This window comes from Amblyomma maculatum, chromosome 11 (assembly GCF_055883805.1).
Source record: "Amblyomma maculatum isolate TAMU_Amacu chromosome 11, ASM5588380v1, whole genome shotgun sequence".
NCBI lineage: Eukaryota > Metazoa > Arthropoda > Arachnida > Ixodida > Ixodidae > Amblyomma > Amblyomma maculatum.
The window spans coordinates 48935351-48960887 of NC_139354.1; the positions used below are offsets into that span (position 1 = coordinate 48935351).

At 42.2% G+C, this 25537-nt stretch overlaps 2 protein-coding genes across 2 annotated transcripts in view; both read right to left on the minus strand.

Moving 5' to 3' along the window:
- The window catches only part of LOC146173774 (A disintegrin and metalloproteinase with thrombospondin motifs like), a 28284-nt gene extending 25987 nt beyond the window's left edge, over window positions 1-2297 (minus strand). Inside the window, exon 1 of the mRNA XM_084585269.1 lies at window positions 2225-2297. Within this exon, the coding sequence (XP_084441395.1) occupies window positions 2225-2297 (73 nt within the window). The remainder of the gene's footprint in view (window positions 1-2224) is intronic.
- Window positions 2298-6283: 3986 nt separating this feature from the next.
- LOC146173775 (arylsulfatase B-like) lies at window positions 6284-24750 on the minus strand. The gene is made up of 10 exons (XM_084585270.1): window positions 24679-24750; window positions 22746-22905; window positions 17541-17653; window positions 16479-16589; window positions 15216-15365; window positions 14364-14490; window positions 12100-12390; window positions 10477-10714; window positions 7777-7999; window positions 6284-6429 (listed from the first exon to the last, which is right to left on the minus strand). Exons 1-10 carry the CDS (start codon window positions 24748-24750, stop codon window positions 6304-6306), a joined length of 1611 nt encoding a protein of 536 aa, XP_084441396.1. The 3' UTR covers window positions 6284-6303.
- Window positions 24751-25537: the final 787 nt, after the last annotated feature.

A 25537-nucleotide genomic window follows, 5' to 3' on the forward strand; every position in this document is an offset into this window, starting at 1 on the left:
CTCGTTTCCGGTCAGTTGCAGCCATTCAAATCGTCTTTTGATATATTTACTCTCTCGTAACCATGATGAGTCATGCATAGTCACTGCAGTCCTTACCACTCATTGCTAAGCATTTTTACTTATTTCCAATAAGCTGTAGTCAATTCAAGTCGTCGTATCGTAGTCGAGATGAGTCCCCCCAAGTGACTGTAGTCATTACCAGACTACGTTAAGCATTTTTACTCATTTTCAATCTGTTGAAGTCTTTTAAAGTCATCGTTTCGTATTTATGATGCGTCACCCCAAGTCACAGCAGTCATTACCAGACTAAGTTAATCATTTTTACTAATTTCCAATCAGTTGCGGTCATGACAAGTCATCGTTTGTCATATTGGCTGTTTCGTGCTCATCTGCATTAATGATGGGTCATGCATATTCATTGCATTCTTTAACTCTCGCTGCTAATCATTTTTACTCATTTCCAATCAGTTGCGGTCATTACAAGCCGGAATTTGACACATTGATCATTACAATTCATTGTAATGATCATTAGTTATTAGCACTAGCTGTTAACTGTATCAATGTCGATTTATGACGTTTATTCATTACCTGTCAGCATCAATCGTTTTCATTTTATCTCCCTCCTTACATGTCCGCTCTTTTCGAGCGATACATTAGCGCACAGATGCGACGCACAGATCACGCGCACACACTTTCGCTAACCTAGCTAACCCACAAAGGCTTTCGGCTTAAAATATTTTCGAACTTTATGCAGGTCGCTGCAGCTGAAGGTGCTGTAGCCCGGCAGTCTGCCGCTAAGTACTTCCCACAAGAAATAAAAAGGCCGAGCAACAAAATCCAGAGGCGAAATACAGCAATCTAAGCACACACTGCGGTGGAAGGCGTTCTCGCTGTGACTGTTTGGAAGCTGCATGACATAACCCACGCTGACCAATCAGTGGCGCAGTGGTGGGGGGAAAGGAATCGCAGTACTTTGAAAACTATCAAGTGATTCTAGAGAAAACTGCATCTAAATGCCATCTCATGACCACGACAGGGACAGCAACACAAGTATGGCAAAAAAATGGAGTAATCTCACAATTGTCTTCTCACAGATAGCTGTTGCTAGACGGCGTTGAAAATCAGTTTTCGTGCGCTCTGCCACAGGCTGCGTGCTGAATAACTGTGCACTTTCTAAATTCTACCTTTCATGAATTTCGAGTACACGATTTAACTTTATTCTTCACTAAACATTGCTTATCTTGCCGATTTTCGTTGAAAAATGAGTACCGATTTTCTTGGGGTGTTGAACGCAAAAGAATTATTCTTACAGACGCAAGGTCGGGACTGTCATCGCAGAGTTAACAATGAGACTTTTGAGGATGGTGTCTCTTCTCATATTCGCAACAGATATCGACATCAAAGGCCTCTAACTAGTACTGGAAGAAATATGCGTATACTTTCTCCACACAGACAGGTTGCAACCCAAAGCCTGTTGCTGAAAAACATTTATCAAGCATAAACAACATGATCTGAGCAAAAAAACAACTGCAGGAAATATACCATATATACAAAACTATGCATACAGTGCCTTATGAGCCTAGTATCCACACGAAAATAATCGCCATCAAAAATACCAAGGTGTAGTCCGCTAAAACACGGACGCCTCTAGCTCTGCCCTAGCTCGGCTTGCTACGCGCTTGCCATCGAGCAACTTGCCGAGCAAGTTTTGTCTTCTAATTTCTCCACCGACGCCCCTCAAATGCTAGTTTCTGTTTACCTCCTTTGCAATTGGGTTTACTGCAAGGAACTACTAATAATCGCTAAGATTGCCTGAATATTCCTAGACCAATTTATTACTCTTCATTTGTGATAATGTGTAAGTAACACGGATTTGTCTCCAAGACCATGCCTCAACTTGTCCTAAACGTCAAGTATTTCATTACCTCACTATTACAGGCGTACTTTCTTTTAACTTGTCTTCAATGCGAAAATTCGGGTGCCAAAAGTGCTTATGACCGGATGGGATAGTGAAGTATTGCATGTGTTCATTGGTAGCACGATGGGGTGATATGAATAAGTTGCAGTGATTTAAAAGCAAATCATCCTCATAAAGGAACTCTACCGGAAAAGTTTAAACATTCGCTTGGTTTCCATTCCTGGTTGGGAATTAGCCATTAAGTGCAAAGGAAGTACAAATGGGAGCCAGAAATGTTGAACGCCCAGTCGCAAAGATCGATCTTACCTGTAGGTGCCGATGCCGCGAGCGCCAGCAGGCAGCATACGGTGAAAGCGGCCAGAGCCGCCCGAGGACCCATAATCCCAGTGAGTACGCTTGGCTGGCTTCCTCGCGACTGAGAAGCTCGTCGTCGCCGGCTCTGCAGGCTCGGCTTGAGGGCGGCTTAGCGCAACGTCGGCTTCGTCGATTCCGCCGGGGCTCTTCGCAGGAGGGAGATGGCGGAGTCGGCAGTGGGGGGAGGACAAGGACAGCCGAGGTCGTCCCCTTTGCGAGCGGCTCTTAGAGAGGCGCGTGCGAGACAAAATCACCCCAGTTCGATTTCAAACAAATATGCCGAGCAAAAGGGGCAAATAAACCCAAGAGGTGCGCGATACTGGAGCAGTGATTTCGAGAAACCAGGAGCGCTGCGGGCTCAGAGATCTTGCGCGGATGCTGCTGCTTAGCTTGCCGTTGAGGGCGGCGAGCGTTAACATTGGGGAAGGTCGATCACTCGAATCTGGGGGGTCACCGGTTGGACAGGGAGCTTTTATGCATCGCCGCCGATTTCGCAGGTTCTTGCGAAAACATAAAAGGAACGCTGCGTCGCCGGCCAGGGCACGCGCTTCTGCGTTTTCTTTTTTCTTTATTGCAATTTGTTTGATCGAAAACCCTTGTCACCTTGTGACCACACGGGGCTGGGCGACTGAATGTGGAAAGGGGAATCGGGAGGAGGCTGTAAGAGAAACACCACGTAATAGAGTCACAAGACAAGGAATGTTCGCAACAAGGGTTGCGACACGGTCCCTGCGAGCTTCCGCGGCCGCTTGCGGAAGGTGATTCTCCTCGGACTAGTCGCTGACGCACCATGCGTAAACATATAAACGGTCAATCATACGTTCTTTACTGAACGTCATATTCTCAACGGTCTCTTAAGCTGTATTCCTTGCTAGCTTTCTGGTGGCCTTCCACGTGAGTTACTTATGCATAAACTGTGCCTTACTTCATCTCTAAGTGAAAGGTGGTTGGGTGACACATACACCGGTTGCGAATTATTTTGTTACTTAGCTACTCTCTGATTTCTACATTTTAAGCCTAATGCATCGTATTTCGGAATTGCAATATTAGGACGTCATATCTGTGAACTGCATATTACATGGCGCATTGCGAACTTTTGAGCAAGGCAAAATGTTTCATTTTCTACCACTCATCTCACTAAGAGTTTCAGTGTTTTTAAGACTATACGCAGAAATGGCACACCTAGAGTTGAGGAAGGTGCGCAGACTTCAGTCTTCTTTGCTTTTTTTCCTCGACTATGGCGTTCAGGTATTGCTTCTTACAGGTCTCCGGAAGGAGCATTGCGACCTTCCCGCGAAACAAGACGTACAGCTTTGCCAAGTGTACTCGTAAGAGCGTAGTTTGCGTGCTACTAGTCAGGAAAGCCAAGCAAGCGATTATTGATTGCTGGAAAACAAATCCCTTATTTCTTATGGTCATCGCCAACAGTTTCTGGAATTCGAAACAACCTATTGCTTTATCGCGGAGTGCTTTCTCTAGACACAAAATATATAGATGTCTCTGTAAATAACCTATTCGCGTCAATTACAAAAAGCACCAAATATTTCCTCGAAAGGGAATACTAGCCATAATGACAAAAATCATTGCTTTACTCCACTCCAAGGAGGCAAGAAGCGAGAACGACGCTAGACTTCCAAGCCTTGTATGCTCGACAATAAAGCTTTTCACCTGAATTCTAGGAAAGCAGACTTGGAGACTTTAGTTGATACTAAATCAACACTTTATAACAAATTTACGATGCTATAGTTCTAAACATACTGTAGCTTTTGAAGAAAATGTAAATAACGAGATGTCACCGACCCCGAACATATGCATTCTCTGGAGTTCATATTGTCGTATTTAGGGTACCTTTTAGCAATAAAAACGCTCACTTAAATTATCACTATCACAATCGATTACACCTTAAGTCATTAAGTTTAGATGGAAATCCGTTAAACAGGTGCGTCAGTCGAATATAGCCAACGTTTCAATTTTTCAACGCATTATATTTATGTCACGTACCTTGAATATTGTAACATGCATTCAGACAATAAACTTTCTTTTTTTGTTATCTTTATACTGCCTTAATTTTCTATTTTACGTTCATAATTGTGTGACTATACATCTCTCTGCTAGCTGAAATCACAATGATTTTTATTAGGCATGAAGAAATATGGTAATCATAATAACTGAGTCAAAGCTCTTCCAGCTGACTGATTGCACTCCTCCAAATTCCACCACAGCTTCATCCCAAGGCCGATCACCGAAGTTTTACTATGTCGCACTGGTCCTCCTTTATCGCCTTTCAGACAATTTGGACTTTCAGGGAAAGGCGTGGCTCGATTCGATAAGAAATAAAGCGACCACATGAAGCGCAAGCGGCCCTATTAGACGCTGAGCACGGCCACCCTGGTGTTCTTCTTCCGATGAGACGTAAAGAACATCAAAGAGTGTTTCGAAACCTCCTGACACTACCGGCGACAAAGCGGACGCATCGCCGAGCATACCAACGTGGAGTACGCGCTAGCGCCCTCTTTTATTGAGCCACCGGCAGTGTTGATGCAGTGCGCGCAATCGCTCACATCAATTGCCCGACTGACTGTGGACCATGCCTGATAACAACTGAACGGGTTGGGCCCAAGACTCGTTCATCCCGGCCTGCCTGCATTAAAAGAGCTCGCACCCCATCAGTCGCCGGGATCAGCTTCTCTCCTTCCCATCATCGCCTCAGACCGCGGACTCCCTCTTCTCTTAGCGAGCGACGTACCGTTTTCATTGGGGGCTGCGCACTAATTTGTATTCAAGTGATCGAGCAGAGATCCTCCGGTACCGCCGCACTCACTCCAGCATTTCACGTGCCGGGCGTATCTGTAGAGCAGCCTCGGGAAGTCGAATTCCTTGGAAACGAGGCTCGCCGACGGCTTCGGACGATCTAATGAACGTGCTTCGCCGACGGCGAACTTAAAGCGAAGGAATACCGCACCTCGCTGGAACGAGAGAGTGGCTACAAAAGCAAGGCGAGGGCCGTTGCGGTAACCGCTTCCTCTATTGCGCACGTGTTGGTTCTGATCGGACTCGCGCGGCGGGTGGTCTAAGCGCTGTGAGAGTAAAAGCAGGCAGCGGGCAGAACGAAAGAGGGGAGGAGTGAGGGTGTGTTGCAGGAAGACTGGTGACTGCGAGAGTGTTGCAGGAAGATGGGTGACGTGTCGCATGTGACTTCCTCGAACGTCACGAGATTAGGCGCCCTGCAAACAGCTTCAGGTGCACTTGTGTAATTGACGCCGCAACAACAACGGGGTGAAAGTCAAAGGACGTTAATCTCTGCGCATCTTTCGTACGAGTTTATTTCTTGGGATTGCCTGGAGACTGGCTCGTGACGGAGTCGTCATATGCATGCTGCCTCGTGTTGGCTAGCGTGTTTACCGTGTTTTGATAGAGGAATAAAGAATGTGCTCGTTAATCGTTTCTAAACGCACCCATTTGAAGGTATGAGAATGATACATGTTTCATCTTTTATCGCTTCAGGGTAAACCGTTCCAGAAGACCCTGGCATTTTCGGCGACATTAGATTTATTGACTGCAGGAAAATACTTAGCACTTTCCACCCAAAATATTGCTGCTGACAAAGCAGTCTTTCAAACAGCCATAGTTTGCTTTCCACTATTGGGGCAGGGAAATTCAATACGGATGCCACACAGTTTTCACGATTACGCTATTTATTTTACCGATAGCTTCGAAAGGTAGAACTCCCTTCATGATTGTCAGGGTAAATTATTTCCATCTCATTATTATGCTTATGAAGGACGGTCCACTCTCCTAAACTGACCTATATATATTTCAGTATGTGTGACTTTATAAAATTAGCCCTCTAATAAGCAAGAACACCATTAGTCGCCGCAGGGCAAGCCATCGCGTGTATTGAAAACACATTAAAATTACGTACGTGCGGAATATTCTTACGTTTCTGTTTCAGATCATCCCAACAAAAACTGGACAGCATATATTGCAATGATTTATTTACTGCGACTAAGCCACAGCCTTTGGGTCGCATATTACATAAAGGGCGCCCAGGTATAATTAAAGTTGCGTGGATCAGCTTTCTTAGTTGGCGGTTGGTTGATCGGTGGTACCATCTTCTTTCTGTAGTGCTTCATTCTAAGCTGCAGAAAATCGAGAACCTGCAAAAAATGAAGCTGTATTACCCCTTAATTGCAGCAAACTTTTTGAAAATGTGAATTTCCGGACAAAAAACTGCATTCCTGCGCACATCAATCGGTGAAGACCTAAAGGCGAGAATGCAAACGTGTTTCAGAAAGCACAGTGATAGCTAGCAGAGCAGTGTTCTGCGAATGGGCACCATTGCCGGTACTAAGTAAAAGAAGTGGTGACCCCGCAGCTATAAAAGTGATTAGAAAGAACCAAATATCCAGCCCCATGACAAAAAGTGGTCGGTATTTGTACAAAATTGTAAAATAATACATGATCGACTACGTGATTAACTCAAGGCTATTGTATAGATGTCTGAACAAATAATTTAAATCCATTAGTAATAGGTGAAGGCGCTTTGTGCAACGAATTGGAACACTATCCACTTCCCAGGTATTTAAACACGTAAAATGTGCACCATTTAATTTTATTGCGAGGAAATAAAACATCGCAGGCTCAGCTATAGAATAGCTCTCCAGTGTGCTTCCACACGAGGCAAATAAATGCAGTTTTTGTTTTTATAACATGGAGCTCAATTTATTTGGGCTGAAATGGTGCATACCAGACATCTCAGGGAAGCCTGAAGATATTAAATAAACATGGTCTTTGCGATGTCATCCTGTGACTTTTGTGGGATAGAATTATATTGCCGCGGGGCATCAGGAAACATGCAATTACGTTATCTGGACAGCTAGTTTGGTAAACCTTAAAGACAGATAGTCTTACGGACATAGCTAAGCGCCCTCTACGGTCGCGTAATTTTGAAAAGCCACTTATGGTGCTGCAAAATTCGTCCAGCAACGAGACAAAGGCAGTTGGTACTCGTCGTTCTAAAAGTTGAAATGGTCAATACTAGTCAGCCCCAATTCCAATTAACCACCAGTTTATGCGTAATAGGTAAAAAATAAACCGCAAGAATTTATTACATAATGGACGTGGTTTTCATGCGTAAACTTAATGTCCTCTAGAACTGGTATTATTTTACTAAAACGCAGTTATGCCACAAACAATATCTTTTTCTTAATGCTTATCAGCTAGCGTTACTTAAACGGCTCACTCCTTCTTAAACTTTTTTTTTTTTTGTGTGCAAGGGCACGGAACTTCAGCATAAACGCTGCGAGTATTATTGCAGATCCTTTTTTTACATTTGTAATTACGTTCAGATCCGAGGCGGTAGAAGATAAGCTATCATGGCTCAAACAAAATCAGGAGGCATAGCCTTTGATGATAAAGAGTTTGCGCTATGCCCCCGTTCGTATACAGAGAAAGTTAAAAGGCCCGATTGTTCTTTCGTGGTAAACTGTTATTAAGTAACTCACGTCAGGGTGCTCCTTGGCAATGTTGTCAAGCTCACAAGGGTCTGAGTCGATGTTGAACAAACAGGGGTTTCTCATTGGGTGGCAGCTGGTGCCATTGTTTTGTCCACACATCACGAACAGCTCGTCCGGCCTATTTGTCGGCATGCTGCGCCCCATGGCACGGATGGTTCTGGCCGCGGCGCACTTTGAGTTGAATACTCCGCTTTTGTCGAAGAACTGTGAGCTGTGTGAGGAATTGCCATTCGTTTTTACATCGTCACGCGTCTGCATCCGCTAACTGCTGACAGTGAATGCCTAAGGATGTGTCAAGCGAATTCACGCTCTTGGGAGCCACTCTACTAGACAGTTTGTCCTATCAGCACTTAAGTAGTCATGCGGTAATGGTTTATTTGTGCTTTTGTGCATCGCCTGCTTAATCATTCAAAAGCATTAGAAGTACAGTGTTTTCCCGAGAAGTACCATTTATTGGTTTAAAGTTAAATTGCTTCTTTTTAGCTCTCTGCGAGGCTTTGCATTATGTAGCACTGATCCGACTGCGCACAATGTCCCCCCTTTGTCCTACAGTGTACCTTGCTACTAGAACAGAAAATGAATAAACGGGTCGACTAGTTTTTATTTTTGCCTTATAAAGCGTTATTTTTTCCCTAAAATACATATATTAAATAGCCTACCGCTAAGTGACACTCAGGAACGCATAGGAGAATTCTTTACTTTCCTTGATGATGGTGGAGGACCTTATTGTGATAACAGCTTTGATCACAATTTAACAAAGACCAAAATGAAATACTTCTGTATGTTTTACATATTTACAGTGCCAGTTACATTTCTTGGTATTTATATCACACGGGACCATTTGCTTAACCAACGTCTCTCTTTTGAAAACTACAGCCACGTATGCAATGTAATCACGTCGAGGTAAAGAGGTCGTACATCTGTGAACTATTCACTTTATCTTCTAATTGCAAAAATCAGTTGGCCCTACAGTTAGGCAGTTAGGAGAGCTAAATTCTATAGATGGTTAACTATTTTGAAACATAAAAAATAATAAAATAAAAATACCAATAAACACTTATGCCTCCTTACATGCTCTGAAAGGGTAAGCAATAAGTGCTACTGTTCTACTTCTGCCGCGGACTTTTTGATCCGTATTAGATGGCCTTTGGCTCGGTGTTATATAATATGGCTCAATTTAGTGTCTGATATTTTTTTTTACTTGCCGAGACCTGTGATTGTCGTAAGACGGCACTGTAGTGCAAGATTACAATTTTAGTCACATATAACGAATTTACAATAATCGGTAAAGATCTGCAATTACTTCAATGCAATTACACTCGAATTAAGCTTCAAACATTATGAAAGTTGCGGCTAATATACTTAAAATAAGCTACATAGCCACAGCGAATACATACCGTACACACACTTTGCACCCACCACGCATAAGCCATGTACGCATTATGTACGCATCAAAAATCCTCTATTTCTAGATTTACAATAGGCCTGTAACCGTGGACAGAACTTATTGTTTTCCTAGTAAAGGTAATGTCACATTTGCTTTCAATGCAGAAGCTTGGAACCACCCCTCCGCACGACTGCATATTACACCACTTACAGTATTTAGTGATGCGTTTCGTATTTCCATCCAGGTTTTGATGACCTAACAAATCTGCTGTGATCTGAAGCTATGTGACGCACCTGTCCTTAAATAAACCATAGCTCTGCTAGATCTAGTCTGCTCTCTGCAAACCTGTAAGCACGTTTCACTAGCACCAAAGTTGCAAGTTGCATCCAGTGCTTTCCGAAATATTCTGAGTAAAATTTCAAATTCCATACTTTGAGGGCCTTTAAAGTTTCATATCTTCCACGATAATAAATTGTTACCATATTTTCTGTTCTAGCAAATGCCAGAAGATACTATTCTTTACATCCCAATTGTCGCGATCGAAGTCGGCGTTGTCTGTGAAACCATATTATCTCCCCATCTTTTAGAGCGCAGCTCTTTGGCGCCCGTCGCTGCGTTTCACGCAGTCGCCTTTGTCCCTCGTTACCAGTTCCGCAACCGGGCCTGCGCGTCCCCCCTTTCCCCCTCCCTTTTCCTCCGTGGTGGCAACCGCACGTCTGCTCCGATTCCAACGCACGCGCTCCTGCCGCCACTGTTCGCCGCTGCTGTACCCTCCCCCCCCCCCTCCCTTGCCTGCTTGGCGGCGCCGGTGTTCTCCGATTGCCGAAGCGCCGGCTCGGTATCAGCGTATCACGGTGCGTGTATCCCAAGCCGAAACACACAGCCACGTTGACTTGACTCGCCAGCGGCGTCAGTGATATCAGTCAGTCGCTGTTATCTCTCCGCACGCGCTGCCTCCCGCTGTTTCCCGATAACTTAAGTGCTCGCTTCATTTCTCCCACCACAAAGCTTCCTTCATGACAGTCAGGACCTGTTGGTGGAGCGTTTCTTGAAGGAATATGTGTGAAAAATAGAATACAGTTGTCTGTAATTGTACATAACGTCTTGCTCGAAATCTTTGCCTCAATCTTCCGAGAAGGTGAAACAGCTGATGACCTGCGCTCAAATTTCGCATTGACAACTAATCTAATCATTGGCAATTTTTTTGTTGCACTAGCAGCTTGTCCAAAATATGCACTGAGAATGCTCTAATGTATACGTATACTATGCGATGTTCCTTAGAGAGATGAACTCCGTATTACCGAATGCGATTTATATTGGAGGACTGCGTCGCTGGCTCCATAGCGAGGTACCATCCATCGTAGCGTCCCCTGGCCAACGAACCCTGGATCAACTTGTATCCATGATAGCGAAGCGCTGACATATTCCAGACGGGGTCGATGTTGAGCAAAATTTCTGTGCGTGGAGACACGCGGTCTGCAATAAGGGTGTCCCACATGTTGATCCCGTCGATGTCGCCAAGGTCCTCCACTTTGCCCCCTGTGCGTCAAGATAACGAAAAACATGCTTCATGATCCGCAATGAATATTAACGTAGTAATACAATACGCAGGAAAATAAGTAAGCATTCAATTTTGTTACCAGTGGCGCTTTCCCCCGAATAAATAAATTGCCTAGCAGCTATACAAGCGCCAGGTTTCTTTCCCCGATCTAGCATTCGCATAGTAGTTTTTTTAGTACGAGAAGTAATGGCACCGAAAAGTTATAGTTGCGTGGCAAGTAAGTAATGCTAACGACTGGTAGTTTGGAATTACTTCTTGTTAAGAGAATTGGTACATACTGTTGAAGGAACAAGGACACACACAAAAAAAAAAACAGAAAGTAGACAAAAAGAGTGCAAGCGTTAAACTAAGACACACACAGGAACAAAGCAGAAGGAATAAAGAAAGAGCGCTGACTATCAATTATGTTGACTTCTTGCTAGTCAATATTTTGCGCTCTTTCTGTCTTCCATGTGTTTTTTTTTCCTGCGTGTCTTCCTGTGCGCAACTGGTTCCTGTAAACTCGACGATTGTTTTGCCATCTCCTTTTAAATACACGTTCTAGATTACTTCTCCGAACAATGTGCACTTACGTTTATTATATAAACCATAGACTGACTTTGCAGATATGAGAGTCTGTGGCGCTTCATTCTGAACATTCCTACGCAGTTAATAACTCCACTTCCCTGCTTAGCGAAATTAATTTAATATGAGAGCTCCTTATAAATTTCTGCGTGCCAAGCAAAAGTTAATAAACTTATTTTTTATTAACACAAAAAAAATTTTTTCGCAGACGCCCTGAAAAATACTTAAGCAAATTCCCAAGCAATATTCGCCAAACTCATGGCTTTGCTTGACCGAGCAATTTCAAACGTCTCTCAGGTGTAGTGCTGATGATACCCGGAGCGATAAATCATAAACTATTAACCGGCGCGGCACTATTATTTTTTTCTTGCTTTTCTTATATTCCTCGCTCTTCTGGCTATATATTCGGGGAATAAAGTCGGCAATATTTGCTATGGCTACTTTGTTTGATGCATCAGCCGGGTGCGCAGTGTCCACTGACAACCTCTACACAACATGTAGCATCACTATTTGTCTGTTCTCGTATTGCAAGCTTTTTCCGTGACGCGGAGCTAAATATAAAGGTGAACGAAATGTGGCTCTTGCGTTGAGTATATGTTACATCATATTTTTCCTACTCGCATATATTCCTATACGTAGTACCACATAAATTTCGTTGTGACTCTTAAAAAGCGGAAAACTGTGCTCATGGGCTCCTCAGTTGCTGTTATTTCATCAGCAAGTGCCAATATGCTAGCGAATCAATGCACTGCTTGTAGAGTGCTTTGATTATCTGGCATTATCTTCTACCATAACGTACCTGCTGCTACATACAGCGTTGGCAGCCAATCAGTGATGTGCATCAGCTGATGAGCCACGTGAGGTCTCCGGATGAAAGTGCTCCACACAAAGGCCACGCCTCTGACTCCGCCCTCCCACAGGGTTCCCTTGGTACCACGAAGCGGCCAGTTCGAACCCGCACTGTTATCCACTCCACCAGCGGCCGCTCCATTGTCCGTGGTCACTACAAGTATTGTGTCCTTGATTGCATTTGTGAAGAGGAGGGCCTTCATGATCTCGCCAATACTGTCATCAAGGGCCGTCACCATTGCTGGAAAGGAACACCGTTAACATGAGCAAATCTTCCGTCTTTGATTTGATGTTCAAACGGCATTTAAAATTATTTTCCTAATCAAACTGAGGTATGCGGTATGGTCTGAGAGGAGGTGCATTATTCACAAGTGCACAAGTCTTATTATTAATTATAGAACGTTTAGGTATGTCTCTGCTCCAAATTCCGCCATTATTTTTCTTGTTTACGGATACTGTCAGCTCTTCGGAAGAATGACTGGAGAAGCGGTAATAACACAAGGGTACCTAGACCTCTGAAGGAAACAAACAAAATACCTTAAGGTGCAGAATGTTTATTGGACAGTTAACGGTACCGAATTATTTATATTTTGTGTTAGAAATCCACAATATAAAATGTAGTGCAAAGAGCGAGGTAATTTACCTGCGGCTATATTTCGTAATTTTCCGCCAGCAATTTGTCTGGCAGATTACGTTAAAAGATATTAAGCCAAGTTACCAGTCCTATAAACAACCTTGAACAGAAGTTAATTAAATTGTGGTATTTGACACATACAGTGGCTTATGAGGGTACAAATAGGAAGGAGATTGAGCTTCGCATTATTGGTAGACAATAAAGTGCTCTGAAGTGTCCACTTTATCTTTATATCAAGATGCATGTACGTCAGAGCCGCAAGCGGAGGCTTCTAACGGGTTCCATTAAATATGTTCTTTCATGCACATGATTGCAGAACTTTTCTACCCAGCCTAGATTTTTCGAACCCCTCTTTCGGGGCGCAGCTTTCAGTGGAACGAGTAGTACATGTTATCGCTTGATAACGCCGCCATAATTGAGTATAGGAAGGAGTACGAGGCGGGATGTTTTTACTGACGTTCAAGCGTATAAGCAAACACACCCCAAATAAAAAAAAATACTAAAATGCCGACTCCTCTAGGCTAATATCTTGCGTATCAGGTAGCATTGTCATAGCCACCGGCTAACGAAGGAGCCTGCTAGGAAGTATGCGTCCCTGCTTTACCTCATCCGGTGTTTTCCTGTGTTACAGAACCATGCGAAAAGAGGGAATGCATCTCTATTTCCATTGACGATATATTGCAGATAGTGCTCCTACACACATACGTAAAACACCGAACGGCTCATATGCTTCCACGACCATTGAGTGTTAGCTACATGACCCTAATTGAGCTGTAAATGAGGCACTGAAATTGGCAAGCATTATATTTGTGAATATGCATCCCTTGGTGCCTATGCTTGAATGTGCACTAGATAAAAAGAAACATTTCTCGCAAGTAAATCTGAAATTAACCCGATTGAAAATTCCAATGACAAATGCCTAAAGTGGAACCAATGATTAAATGGCATGCTATTAACAATATAAGAATATCCAAAATTTAAATACTTCAACTCCTATGTTTTTTTTGTTTTTTTTTTACTATCGGATGTCTTGCCTTTACTTAGTTTCGTAGAAAACTGTAACCATAATATTTAGCAAGGTGCTGCTACACGAAATCTAGGTGGATAATAAAGTTTCGCCATTACAAATAAAAAAATATCAAAATTGACTGAATCCAAATACACTATAATTCAGCATCTCTCTTAATTGAAGCACACAACGACAAGAAGCCTGTAATAATGCCATTATGTACATTTATTGTGTAGGTCAGCTGCATATAGGATTCCGGTTGTGCTTAAGGACGTCATCAGAGCTGTTAGAGGTTCTATGATTCATTTGTAGGAACAAAGTTTTGAAATGGCCTTGCTGAGGCCTGTAGAAAATAATAGTTTTTTGTAAACAGAACAAGAGCGAACTAAGAAAAGCTCTCCTCCCCTCCGAATTTTTGACAAGCCTCTTAACTTCACAATTAAGTATCGCGGCATGATATGCCATTTAATTTGCTAAGACGTCCCTCTACATGATGCACGGCTCGCTATATGTTTGATTTTTATTCTGTCCATTAACAACGTACATAAAATGGTTGGAATGGTCTGTTAACCTGCATATTCTTTACGCTTGCGGTTAGTAATGTGGTTGTATTTGAGAAGATCTTCGTCCGGAGCTTGAAGCAGTGAGTAGGAGTTGCCCACGTGTACAGCAGAGTAGCAGAGATAGAGGAAGATCGGCTGGATGGAAAAGCAAAAGAACGTATTATTCTCATAAAGACTTGACCTGTTATCATAAAAAAAAATGGTTCATGTTTAAAATTTATTAGGGGCCTGAGAATCCAAAGGCGTCCTTCGTAGATATAATATGTGCTTTTATTATGAATCACTCAAACAACAGCACACTGCTTCAGTAAGCTATTTTAAAGTTTTACTGCTTTGGCCACGACGTATAGTGCTGACATTATCAAAAGCACATCACCTGCTTTTTGTAACAAAATTTGCACGATCGAAGTAGTGATGATAAGAGCGAAAAAAGAAAACAAATTCAAGTTATCAATTGATTAATCACATGAAAATTAGCTGGACAGCTCTACAATTCTGTCTACGTTCGGCCGATGATGGGAGAGCCAGTCTAAAGCGTTTAACCTAGAAGCCAATAGAAAGCGGCTAAGAAAATAAAAATCGGCGCTTCAGTCGCTTTCGATCTCTTTGACTATGTATCATTCACGCTGCTAAGAGGTTTATACACGGTAATTAAATTACAGAAATTGGTATTATAAAATAAGATAAATGGCGTAAAAACTGTACCAGCGTATCAAGAGTGCACCTTATTTATGAAATAAACTTCAATACAAATGTGAAACTTTGTGTTAATAATCCAAACTGCAATAGAGATATTGTGAAAAAATTGCAGAAACACGAAACGCACAAAAACCGTATCCGTCTTCCTAAATGCAACGTACCTTATTTTGGTTTCTCTTCTTCAGCACTTCGACAGCCTTCTCAGTGAAAAGGCTGGTCGAATATTCACCTGAAGACTCTTCATCAGCATTCATGTTGTCCCACATGTCAAGGCCCCAGCCTGTCCACGTGTCGTTTTCTGTGCTGAAAAGCTTTTGATAAGAACAAGAAACTGATTAGTTTTTTTTTTTGCTCCTGACATTAGATTATTGTCCTGAGTATTCGAGCGCTTTATGCTATGAAGAATAAAATTGACATTTGTCGTTCGTTTTTAACATCTTATGGTCAATACTTTGGCTCTAGGGCATTGTTGTAAGTCGAAGCACTGATTGTCATAAAAGATATTACAATAGCGCAGTTGTATATTTAGGTCATCTTTTTGTTAATCCTTCTTTTTATTGAACTTAATTTGCGACTACTGACCTAATAACTTGAAATTCCGGGAAAACGTTAGAGGAGGAAGAGTAAGATGAGGAGGAAAGGCACGGAGGTTAACCAGTAAAAGCAACCGGTTTGCTACCCTGCACTGGGGGAAGGGGATGAATGGATATAAAAGTTGTGGGGGAGGGATAGTTGAAGTTATTACAGTCACATAACAGACGCGCCACATCACATCACGTTACAGTCATGTCATAGCGTTAAAGACACTCCATTAAGGTAGCACTGAGGAAACTTTTTAAACTTTACGCTAGCCCCATTGCACATTCGTAAGAATAAAAGCATAGGTATGACGAAGGCAGGGACGAAGGCAGGCTTCCAACGGTCTCAGTTATTATATAAAGGCGCTGTTTGTTTCTAAGCAATGATATACACGCTGATGCAAAAGAGGCGCTACAGCGTGGAACAGCTGCAAAAAGCTTCATTTGTGCTATGAAGCTTTTTTTTTAATTAGATGCAGGCGTGGCTGAAGCACCTCGCCGATGAAAATTACAATTTTTTTCAGTTTCATTTTCTTTGCTCCTATGAAAACATTCGTCAGTACGACTACTTCTGAGAAAAAGTTACTTTCTGTCAGTGATATGCCGAATAACATGTATTCTGTGATAGCAAAACCTTGGTATCACTTTGACATTGGTTGGTACAAGACAGTAATGATGAAGGAATATTTCTAGCAGTTTTCTTCCAGTCTGGCCACTTTTGTTGTCACTTTTGTTGAATAGGTCCTGGTTATCAATATCTTGTAACAAAAGCCGATATGTGCCTACCTTGCAGAAATATTTGCGCTTTTGGGCTCCAGGCAACTATAACCGAAGGATTCATCTTACCGAGAAGGATGTGTGATCCGTGTAGTCCTGATGGTCCGTGTAAGAGCCGTAAAATGTATCAAATCCCCTGAAGGTTGGTGTGTAATTCGCAGTCATGTGCCCAAGATGCCACTGAAAGAAAAATATCAACGCATATTGCGATAAACGGTTGCTTTACTGCCGTGAATACAAAATAAAGCTTTTGTATCTTTCGATAACCAGCTAGAGTTGAGGAAAACATGGTAGAGGCAAGCTTCCTATTTTAGATCATATGGCTAGCATGGTATAAACTACTCACTCAACCAAGAAGATACATTTATTCGTTTTGTTCTCTGTGAAGTGTTCTTTGCGCTTTGTTTGAGGAAAGATTTTTTGCTTGTGGAAACTCACTCTATACCACTCTAGTAATAAATAGCTTGTGCATTTTCACTCGTTGTTTTGAATTTCTGAGGCGTCATTGTGTGTATTTTAGGCGGTATCATTTTTTATGTAATAAAATAAACGTAATTGTGGCTTACTTATTCGCAGAATATTCAACGTGGATGTTCATCTCAAGAACTGCGTAGCAAAAAGATGCACGCAGAGTTACGAAGCGGGCCTGATACGAATTTTTTCCTGTGGCTTTGGTGTGTCTTTAATTGCTGCCGCCGTAATGTAACGTATAATCACCTTCAGAGAGAAGCAGCTTCGATTTAGAACTTCTTTGATGCTAACGATCCTCTTTTTTGGCGGCCGCGAATGACGCCTCATCCCCGCTTGGAAAAGGCTGCAGGGAGATAGCAGAAACTTTATCGCTATGAGTTTAGAAAATCAATGAGGACAATTTTTTTCGCACACAGCAGCTCATCGGTGCTTTTTGCAAAAGCAGCTATAGCTGAGTTGAACCTAGAATCTGACGCCTATGATGCAGGAAGGCAGATTTTGCCAAGATTTGCGCAAGTGCCTCTCTATCTCGGGCTCAGAGTCTGCACAGATACGCGCTCAAATGATGTCATCTGTGGAATGTGGAATGATGAAATGTGACCACGCATATCTCAATGATATTGCACAAAGCTGATCCACCGTATACAACGAATGCTTTACCTTTCCGACAGCATGTGTTTCGTAACCCAACTCCTTCAGGTACTCTGGCAGTAGTTTGAAGTCAAGGGGAAGACCGAACGGTTCCGCTGCACGAATCTCGTCGTGCTGAAGGCCTACAAAAAAAAAGGGGGATTAATGCCAGTTTGTGCATGCATGTCGCACTGAAGGCCTTCACCAATGTGTCTACTGAAATGCCCAAAACTTATTTACGGATATATTTTATACATCCGTGGTCGCAAAGCAAACCTATTGTTGTTACAGTGGTTCTTTAATCCTGCCTGGGTATAATTTCTTTTATCATTCTCCCAGCCTCTTTTACTGCTTCACGGTTGGCTTCTTGCTTGTTACAAGCGCCTATTACATGGCATGCATGAGGTTTCACTTTGAGCATTGCTAACGAGTCACGTAATTGTCTTGACATATCAACTCTCTTTGTTATTCAACTTGGTAGCCTTGAGCACAGGTAAACCTTTTCAAGATTACAATGCTATTGCGGTGCTCTCAGTTCAGTTCAGTTCAGTCGTTCAGTCGTGTCCGACTCTTCGTGATCCTATGGACCATGTCACGCCACGCTTTGCGGTCTCTCACTATCTTCCTAACATCACATCTTCTGCAGCGCCTCGAGGATGCCATTTAACCATCGCGTCCGCTGCCTACGCCCCTTCTCCGGCGACCCTCAACCTTTCCCAACATCGAATTTTTCTCCAGCGACTCCTCTCTTCTCATCAGATGACCAAAGTAGCTGAGCTTTAACTTTAGAATTTGACCCTCCAATGAGCAGTCGGGGTTTATGGTCGACAATATCGACTGATTTGATCTTCTGGCAGTCCAAGGAACTCTGAAGAGTCTCCGCCAGCACCACAATTCAAATGCGTCAATTCTTCGGTGGTCAGGCTCCTTCCCAGTCCAACTCTCGCATCCATACATTACAACTGGAAAGACTATAGCACGAGTTATACGGATCTTGGTTGGCAGATTAATGTCCCTGCTCTTTACCAGGCGGTCAAGGCTAACCATGGCTCTCTAACAGTCATCAATTGCAGCGAGCTCCCTCTAAAACAAGTCGTTTTACCCATGGCGCGTTTCGCAAAAAGAAAAAAAAAACAGGGTAAATCTGTCGGCACACGGCAGACAGATACAACTCGACCACATATCAATGGGAGCTCATTCTTTTCAATATTTTCCTAGCTAAGCAAGGCACTGTAAGCTAAGTATTGCATTATAACATTTAGGCGAAAAACAACTAGCTTAATTGGATACTGAGACACAAGGCGACCGTGGCAATCCCACGCAAAACAGCTTCCATGCCGAAACGCTAATAATCTGAGAATTACATTTGGAGGCAAGCAGTGGGAATTTAGGCCAAGGGATCTACCGAATAATAATTCGTTTTCTCCCGCCGAGCACTTCACCGGTAAAGAATAGCACTTTAAGGACGGCTCAAGTTATCGTCATCATCAGCAGCATCAGCCTGATTATACCGACTGCAGGGCGAAGGCCTTTCCCATATTTCTCCACTTAACCCGGTTCTGTGCTAGCTGCATCCACTTGACCCCTGCGAACTTCTTAATCTCATCCGCCCACCTAACTTTCTGCCGCCCCCTGCTACGCTTTCCTTCCCTTGGAATCCAGTTTGTTACCCTCAGAGACCATCGGTTATCCTCTCTTCGCACTACATGTCCTGCCCATGTCCATTTCTTCTTCTTAATTTCTACTTGAATGTCGGTAACATGAGTTATTTCTCTGACCCACTCTGCACGCTTTCTATCTCTTAATGGTACGCTACCATTTTTCGTTCCATAGCCCTCTGGGTTGTCCTCAACTTAAGTAGAACTCTCTTGGTTAGCCTCCACGTTTCAGCCTCATAGGTGAGTACAGACAAGATGCAACAGTTGTATACTTTCCTCTTCAGCGATACCGGTAAGCTGCTAGTCATAATCTGCGAGTGCTTGCCATATGCGCTCCATCCCAATCTTATTCTTCTTGTTATTTTCTTTTCATGGTCCGGATCTGCTGTTACTACCTGTCCTAAGTAGACATATTCGCCTACTACATCCAGTATTTCGTTAACTAATGTAAACTGCAGTTTCTTCCCGAGGCTGTTGAACATTACTTTAGTCTTCTGCATATTGATTTTCAAGCCTACCTTTCTACTTTTCCTGTCTAGGTCATCGATCATTATTTGCAGTTCATCCCCCGAGTTGCTTAGCAAGACAATGCCATCGGCAAATCGCAGATTACTGAGGTATTCTCCATCTACCCTTATCCCTAACTGCTCCCATTCCAAGTCTCTGAATACTTCCTCTAAACAAGCTGTGAATAGTACTCGGGAGATTGTGTCTCCTTGCCTAACACCTTTCTTTATGGGAATTTGTTACTTCCTTTATGAAGAACTATGCTTGCTGTGCAGCCACTATATATATCTTCCAGCACTTTCACGTACGGCTCGTCTACCCCCTGAATTCGCAATGCCTGCATCACCGCCGAGGTTTCAACTGAGTCAAATGCTTTTTCGTAATCAATGAATGCTATGTATAAGGGCTGGCTATATTCCGAGCATTTTTCTATCACCTGATTGATGGTATGGATATGATGGATAGTAGAGTACCGTTTCCGAAACCCTGCTTGATCCTTTGCTTGATTGCTGTCTAAGGTTGTTCTGATTCTATTAGCGATTACCTTAGTAAATGCCTTATACGTAACAGACAGTAAACTGATTGGTCTGTAATTTTTAGGGTCCTTAGAGTCCCCTTTCTTGTGAATGAGGATAATGTTTGCATTCTTCTATGGTTCCGGTACCGTCGATGACACCATGTACTGTGTATACAGGGTGGCCAGTTTTTCTAGCACGATATTACCCCCGTCCTTCAGCAAATCTGTAGTTATCTGATCCTCTCCAGCTGATTGCCCCCTTTTCATTGTTTCGAGTGCTTTCTTGACCTCGTCCTTCGTCACTGGTGGAACGTCGGACTGTTTTTCCCTACCGCCAATCTCATACGGTCCTGACTACTTTGACTACTGTAGAGATCTGTATAGAACTCCTCGGCTACTTTGACTATCTTTTCCATATTAGTGATGACGTTGCCCGCTTTGTCCCTTAGCGCATACATCTGGTTTTTGCCTATGCCCAATTTCTTCTTTACCGCTTTAAGGCTTCCCCCGTTCTTTACAGCATGCTCAATTTTCTCCATGTTATACTTCCTTATATCGGACATCTTGCGCTTATTGATTAGCTTTGATATCTCGGCCAATTCGATCTGGTCTGTTGGATTGGAAGCTTTCATACTCTGGCGTTCCTTAATCAAATCTTTCGTCTCCTTAGACAGCTTACCGGTATCCTCTCTAACTATCCTACCGCCTACTTCTACCGCGCACTCAGTAATGATATCTCTAAAATTATTGTTCCTTGCCTCTAGGGTAATGTCGCCATCCTCCGTTAGAGCTGAATACCTATTCTGTAGCGAGATCCTGAACTCAGCTGCCCTCCCCCTAACCGCTAATTCGTTGATGGGTTTCTTTCTTACTAATCTGTAGCGTTCCTTCTTCAGATTTAGGCTAATTCGGGACCTCTTCATCCTGTGGTCACTGCATCGCACTTTCCCGATTACCTCTACATCTTGCATAATGGCGGGGGTTGAACACATTATGAAGTTGATTTCATGTTTAGTCTCTCCGTTAGGACTTTTCCATGTCCATTTCCGGTTCTTCCGTTTGCTGAAGAAGGTATTCATGATTCGTAAGTTATTTCGCTCTGCAAACTCAACTAGTAATTCCCCCCTGCTATTCCTAGAACCAATGCCATAGTCACCTACTGCCTTGTCTCCTGCCTGTTTTTTTCCTACCTTGGCATTGAAGTCGCCCATTAGTACAGTATACTGCGTCTTTACTTTTCGCATTGCCGATTCTACATCTTCATAGAAGCTTTCAACTGCCTGGTCATCATAACTACATGTAGGTGCATAGGCCTGAACAATCTTCAGTTTATATTGTTCAAGTTATGAATCTGTTTAAAGAATGAAGCCCGAAAGTACTTATACGTTCGTCTGTTGAAAACGCGACCCTCCTTTTCAGCATAACACGCTCGATTCGTTTAGCACGTCAGGGGAAACATGGCCGATCATTTTTACACCTTCATGTAAAAAACGCTATGTGCAGTTTTCATTTTTTAAAGTCGGATAGAAATCCTGTCCATCATACATACAAAAGGGAGGCATATCGGGCACTTGTCAGCAAATTTGGCCTGCTAAAAGAGCTCCATACACTGTTCTCGCGAAACTCTGGCAAAACGGTGCGTCATTTATAATATGCATGAAGTGGTTTGTTTTGAAATGTGGCCAGAACACAAAGATTAATAAAGTTGAGAGAAAGATACCAAGGTTCTGGTTGGTTGGTTTGTGGGGTTTAACGTCCCGAAGCAACTCAGGCTATGAGAGACGCCGTACTGGAGGACTCCGGAAATTTCGACCACCTGGTGTTCTGTAGCGTACACTGATATACCTATAGGTTCTGTTTCAACTCTTTTTTTAAATATATTCTACAGAAAATGATCGTTTTGTGTAAAACGTGTGATACCTATTATGTTTGGTTCTATTCCTAATTGTGCAGAAGAGCTTCACCTTGCACTGTAATTATTGTTTATTTTTGCCTGTTTTGTTAAGCTGCTTAGTTTGTATTCCCACCCTGCTAAAATCCCGACCGTGGGATTGCAGTTTCAATAAATAAATAAATAAAACTCGAACATTTGAAACGAATTTAAATATCTGCATTTTACACCAGTTTGCTCAGCCTAGGTTGAAAGCGATATTTATACAGAATGTCGCTCTGTCCACTGCAGTACTGTAACGAGAATTCTATGCACAGAAAGAGAACAAATGATTTTTTAGGCATTGTTGGCTTATGATTGCCCACATTTCTAGTTCAGTGAAGTATATCTTACTGCGTCGTTTTTTTTTTCTTTTTTGCTTTTGAGCAAAGCGAGTGGCTCTCTTTTTCACTCCCTGTGCTGACCAATGTTTACCGTCTTCATACGTTGTAATGTACTCTCGTCACTGCTTTCTGACGTAGATGTAGACATTCATGTGCAAATGGGGCACCATTTTTATTTGAGCGTCATGTGGGCGTAAAACGTGTCAGGGTGCGCTAGTTAATTTGCACCGTATTGACTCAACATATATAATATTATATAATTATCAGCTGCAGCTTTACCTAGGCGGATCGGATAAGTCCCCGTAAGGAGAGCAGCCCTGGATGGTGTGCACAGAGGAGTGACGTAGTAATTGTGCAATATGACACCGTCTGCAGCAATTACGTCCAAGTTAGGTGTTCTGACCTGCGTTGACTCGTGGAAGCTCACGTCATTCCAGCCCTGAAAAAGAACTGCAGGGAATCACTAAAATGCAGTGATCAACCGGATACTAAAACAATGTGGATGACGCGGATAATAGAAGTATATATGGCGCAGCAGCAAGTAAGTGAGAAAATATGAATATTTTATAGTACTACAATTAGCATTTCCAATTTTTACTACAGAATGTCAACTTTACTACGAGTTTTTGTGGTGCTTGAACAGCTGCACAACACTGTAGTAAAAATTAAAAAAACGTTAGCTGTTGCGTAAGCAAAGCCGACGAAGTTCTTTCTGTTCTTTCTTCTTCTTCTTCTTCATGGTGCCTTCATTTAGTGGTCATCATTGTCAAATTATAGGCTTTTACGCGCTGCTTTTAGTTACTACAGAAGAAATGCTAAATAAAAGGTTATACATTTGATGCGGGTGTATGCGAGACCCCTTTAATCTAGGTAAGTTATTCTCAAGGTAGATTTCAATTCATTATCTGCAGCGCACAACGTTTTTCTATAGAACAAAATCTCCTGCATTTTTTTTTTTTGCTGTACAGGTTTTGAACCGATCTATAACGCAATGCTAGTAGATCTGTACATTATGTAACTGTTTACATAACTGGGTTAATCCCGTATTATTTGCCTCAGTATATTGGTAGCTCCTAGATATGGCTATTGCATCAATGAAGAGCAGCCGACTACATTTTAACACTTGTTTATAACTACAATACGCGTATTTCGAACTCAAGCTCCTCATTACAAAGGCTGTTCTTGTTGCGCCTGATAATAATAATAGTACTCAAAGTTAAAACAATACATTATCAAACTCCACTTTTTAAATTATAACAAGTGTGCATTGTCTGGGATAATATTAATATAATAGTTGTCTTCACTGACATTCTTCAGTACATTCTTGCTGTTTAGCCATATATATAATATGCTGAAAGTTGCTCCTGTCATTGCAATCATAGCGGAAATTCCCGCGACTTGAATTTCTTATTTCGAAATTAATTCACTATAATTAATATAAAATGATGCACCACTTGAGAGAGTTTTTGAGATACCGAGCCACATGACATGACATACTCTTTTCGCTTTGGCTCCATCTATATCAAGAACAGCTTTATTTCGACAATATATATTTGCACAAATTCAATAACTGATTATATAAACATGCTGCGTAATATGTCAATTTCCCTACCATGAAAGAAATACGTTGAATATTGTTGGTTCTTACTCCCATGTTTGCTCGGGTATTCCAGTATATCATTGTACAATCTGTTTTTGTGCGGAATTCCTGCATGGGCTCTGCGCTGTGCAGGGTGTCACCAAATGAAAATATTCACCATGCCTGCCGTATAGCTTTCCAACCTTTCGAGCTTTGTTGGACTCACTATAAAATTACTTTCGCTGCATTGTTCGCCTCATATACAAAAAGGTAGAGTTAAAATTTTGCCGGAAACCTCTACATGAGGTTAATGTTTTTATTCATTTGTATGCATATCTTTACTAGCAATATTGCAAAAAGTTACGCCTCAACTGTAAAATACTGCCCTTTCTTACACATTCATATTATTTCACTTGTTGATCCTAGTAGCATTTTGGCGAAAAAATTTGTATGTCTTAACATAGAGATTGCGGCTTGTATAGGAAATCAATAGAAAATTAGCTGCTTTCAGTTATTTGTTCTTATTATGGAAACATATTCATATATCATAACAGTCGCTAGAACAATTATTTTAGAAGCAAATCCTTTAGTTTCATCTCCTATGCAATACAAAGCTCAGCAGAGAAGGCTCACCAAGTCATCCACCACAACGAAGACGATATTCGGCTGGCTTTGCGCAGCAGCACGTTGATATGTCGGCGCCATTATCACAGAATAGGCAACCAAAGTAACCAGGGCCGTTATGCACGATGAAACCTCCAACGACATGGGAAACATTGGAAACATTATATATTGAAGAGTAAATTCAGGTTAGGATGTAAGCATTGCTAGAGGATTCTACTTGGAGACAGACATGCCACATATGTACGCCGCAGACAACCAACAGACCCCGCAACGTGACGTCTGGAAAATGGCCGGATGCCGCACGCCGGTCTGCAACACTAGCCGCCTTCTAGTGTTGCAGAATGCAGAGTAGGTGATGCGGAGCTTTGCGTCGATATGCGCAGTGGAAGGACTTTCTTCGCGCACAATAATCTGAAGAAAATGCGCACTGGCATTACAGGACATTAGAATATTGAACAGCAAAGCAATTTACAGCAATACGCTAATTCAAGCGACAGGGGTATCATATAAATTCTAAATATTTGAATAAACAAAAGAGGACAACGACTGAAAATTACCTACCTCTAACTTATTTGTTCTTTCAACTATATCGTTATGTTCAAAAGCTGGAGAAAAGTATCTAGTAGAAACGTTACTTAGTTCACTTAGGTTTTTGCTTGAAGACGGACGTTATAAGCTATCAAAATGGAGTGCGCATTAGGATCTATTTGTCTTAATTGTGACATCTGGTTTTCTTCCAATTATCCTTTGATAAACCAGCAGAGCACTACACTAGTATCTCATCGAAATCTTTTAAAGAGGACTGTGTTCAATGAATGTATTTTTATGCACCGTCGGTGCGATCTAGGTTGTCAATGCACTCGTAGAA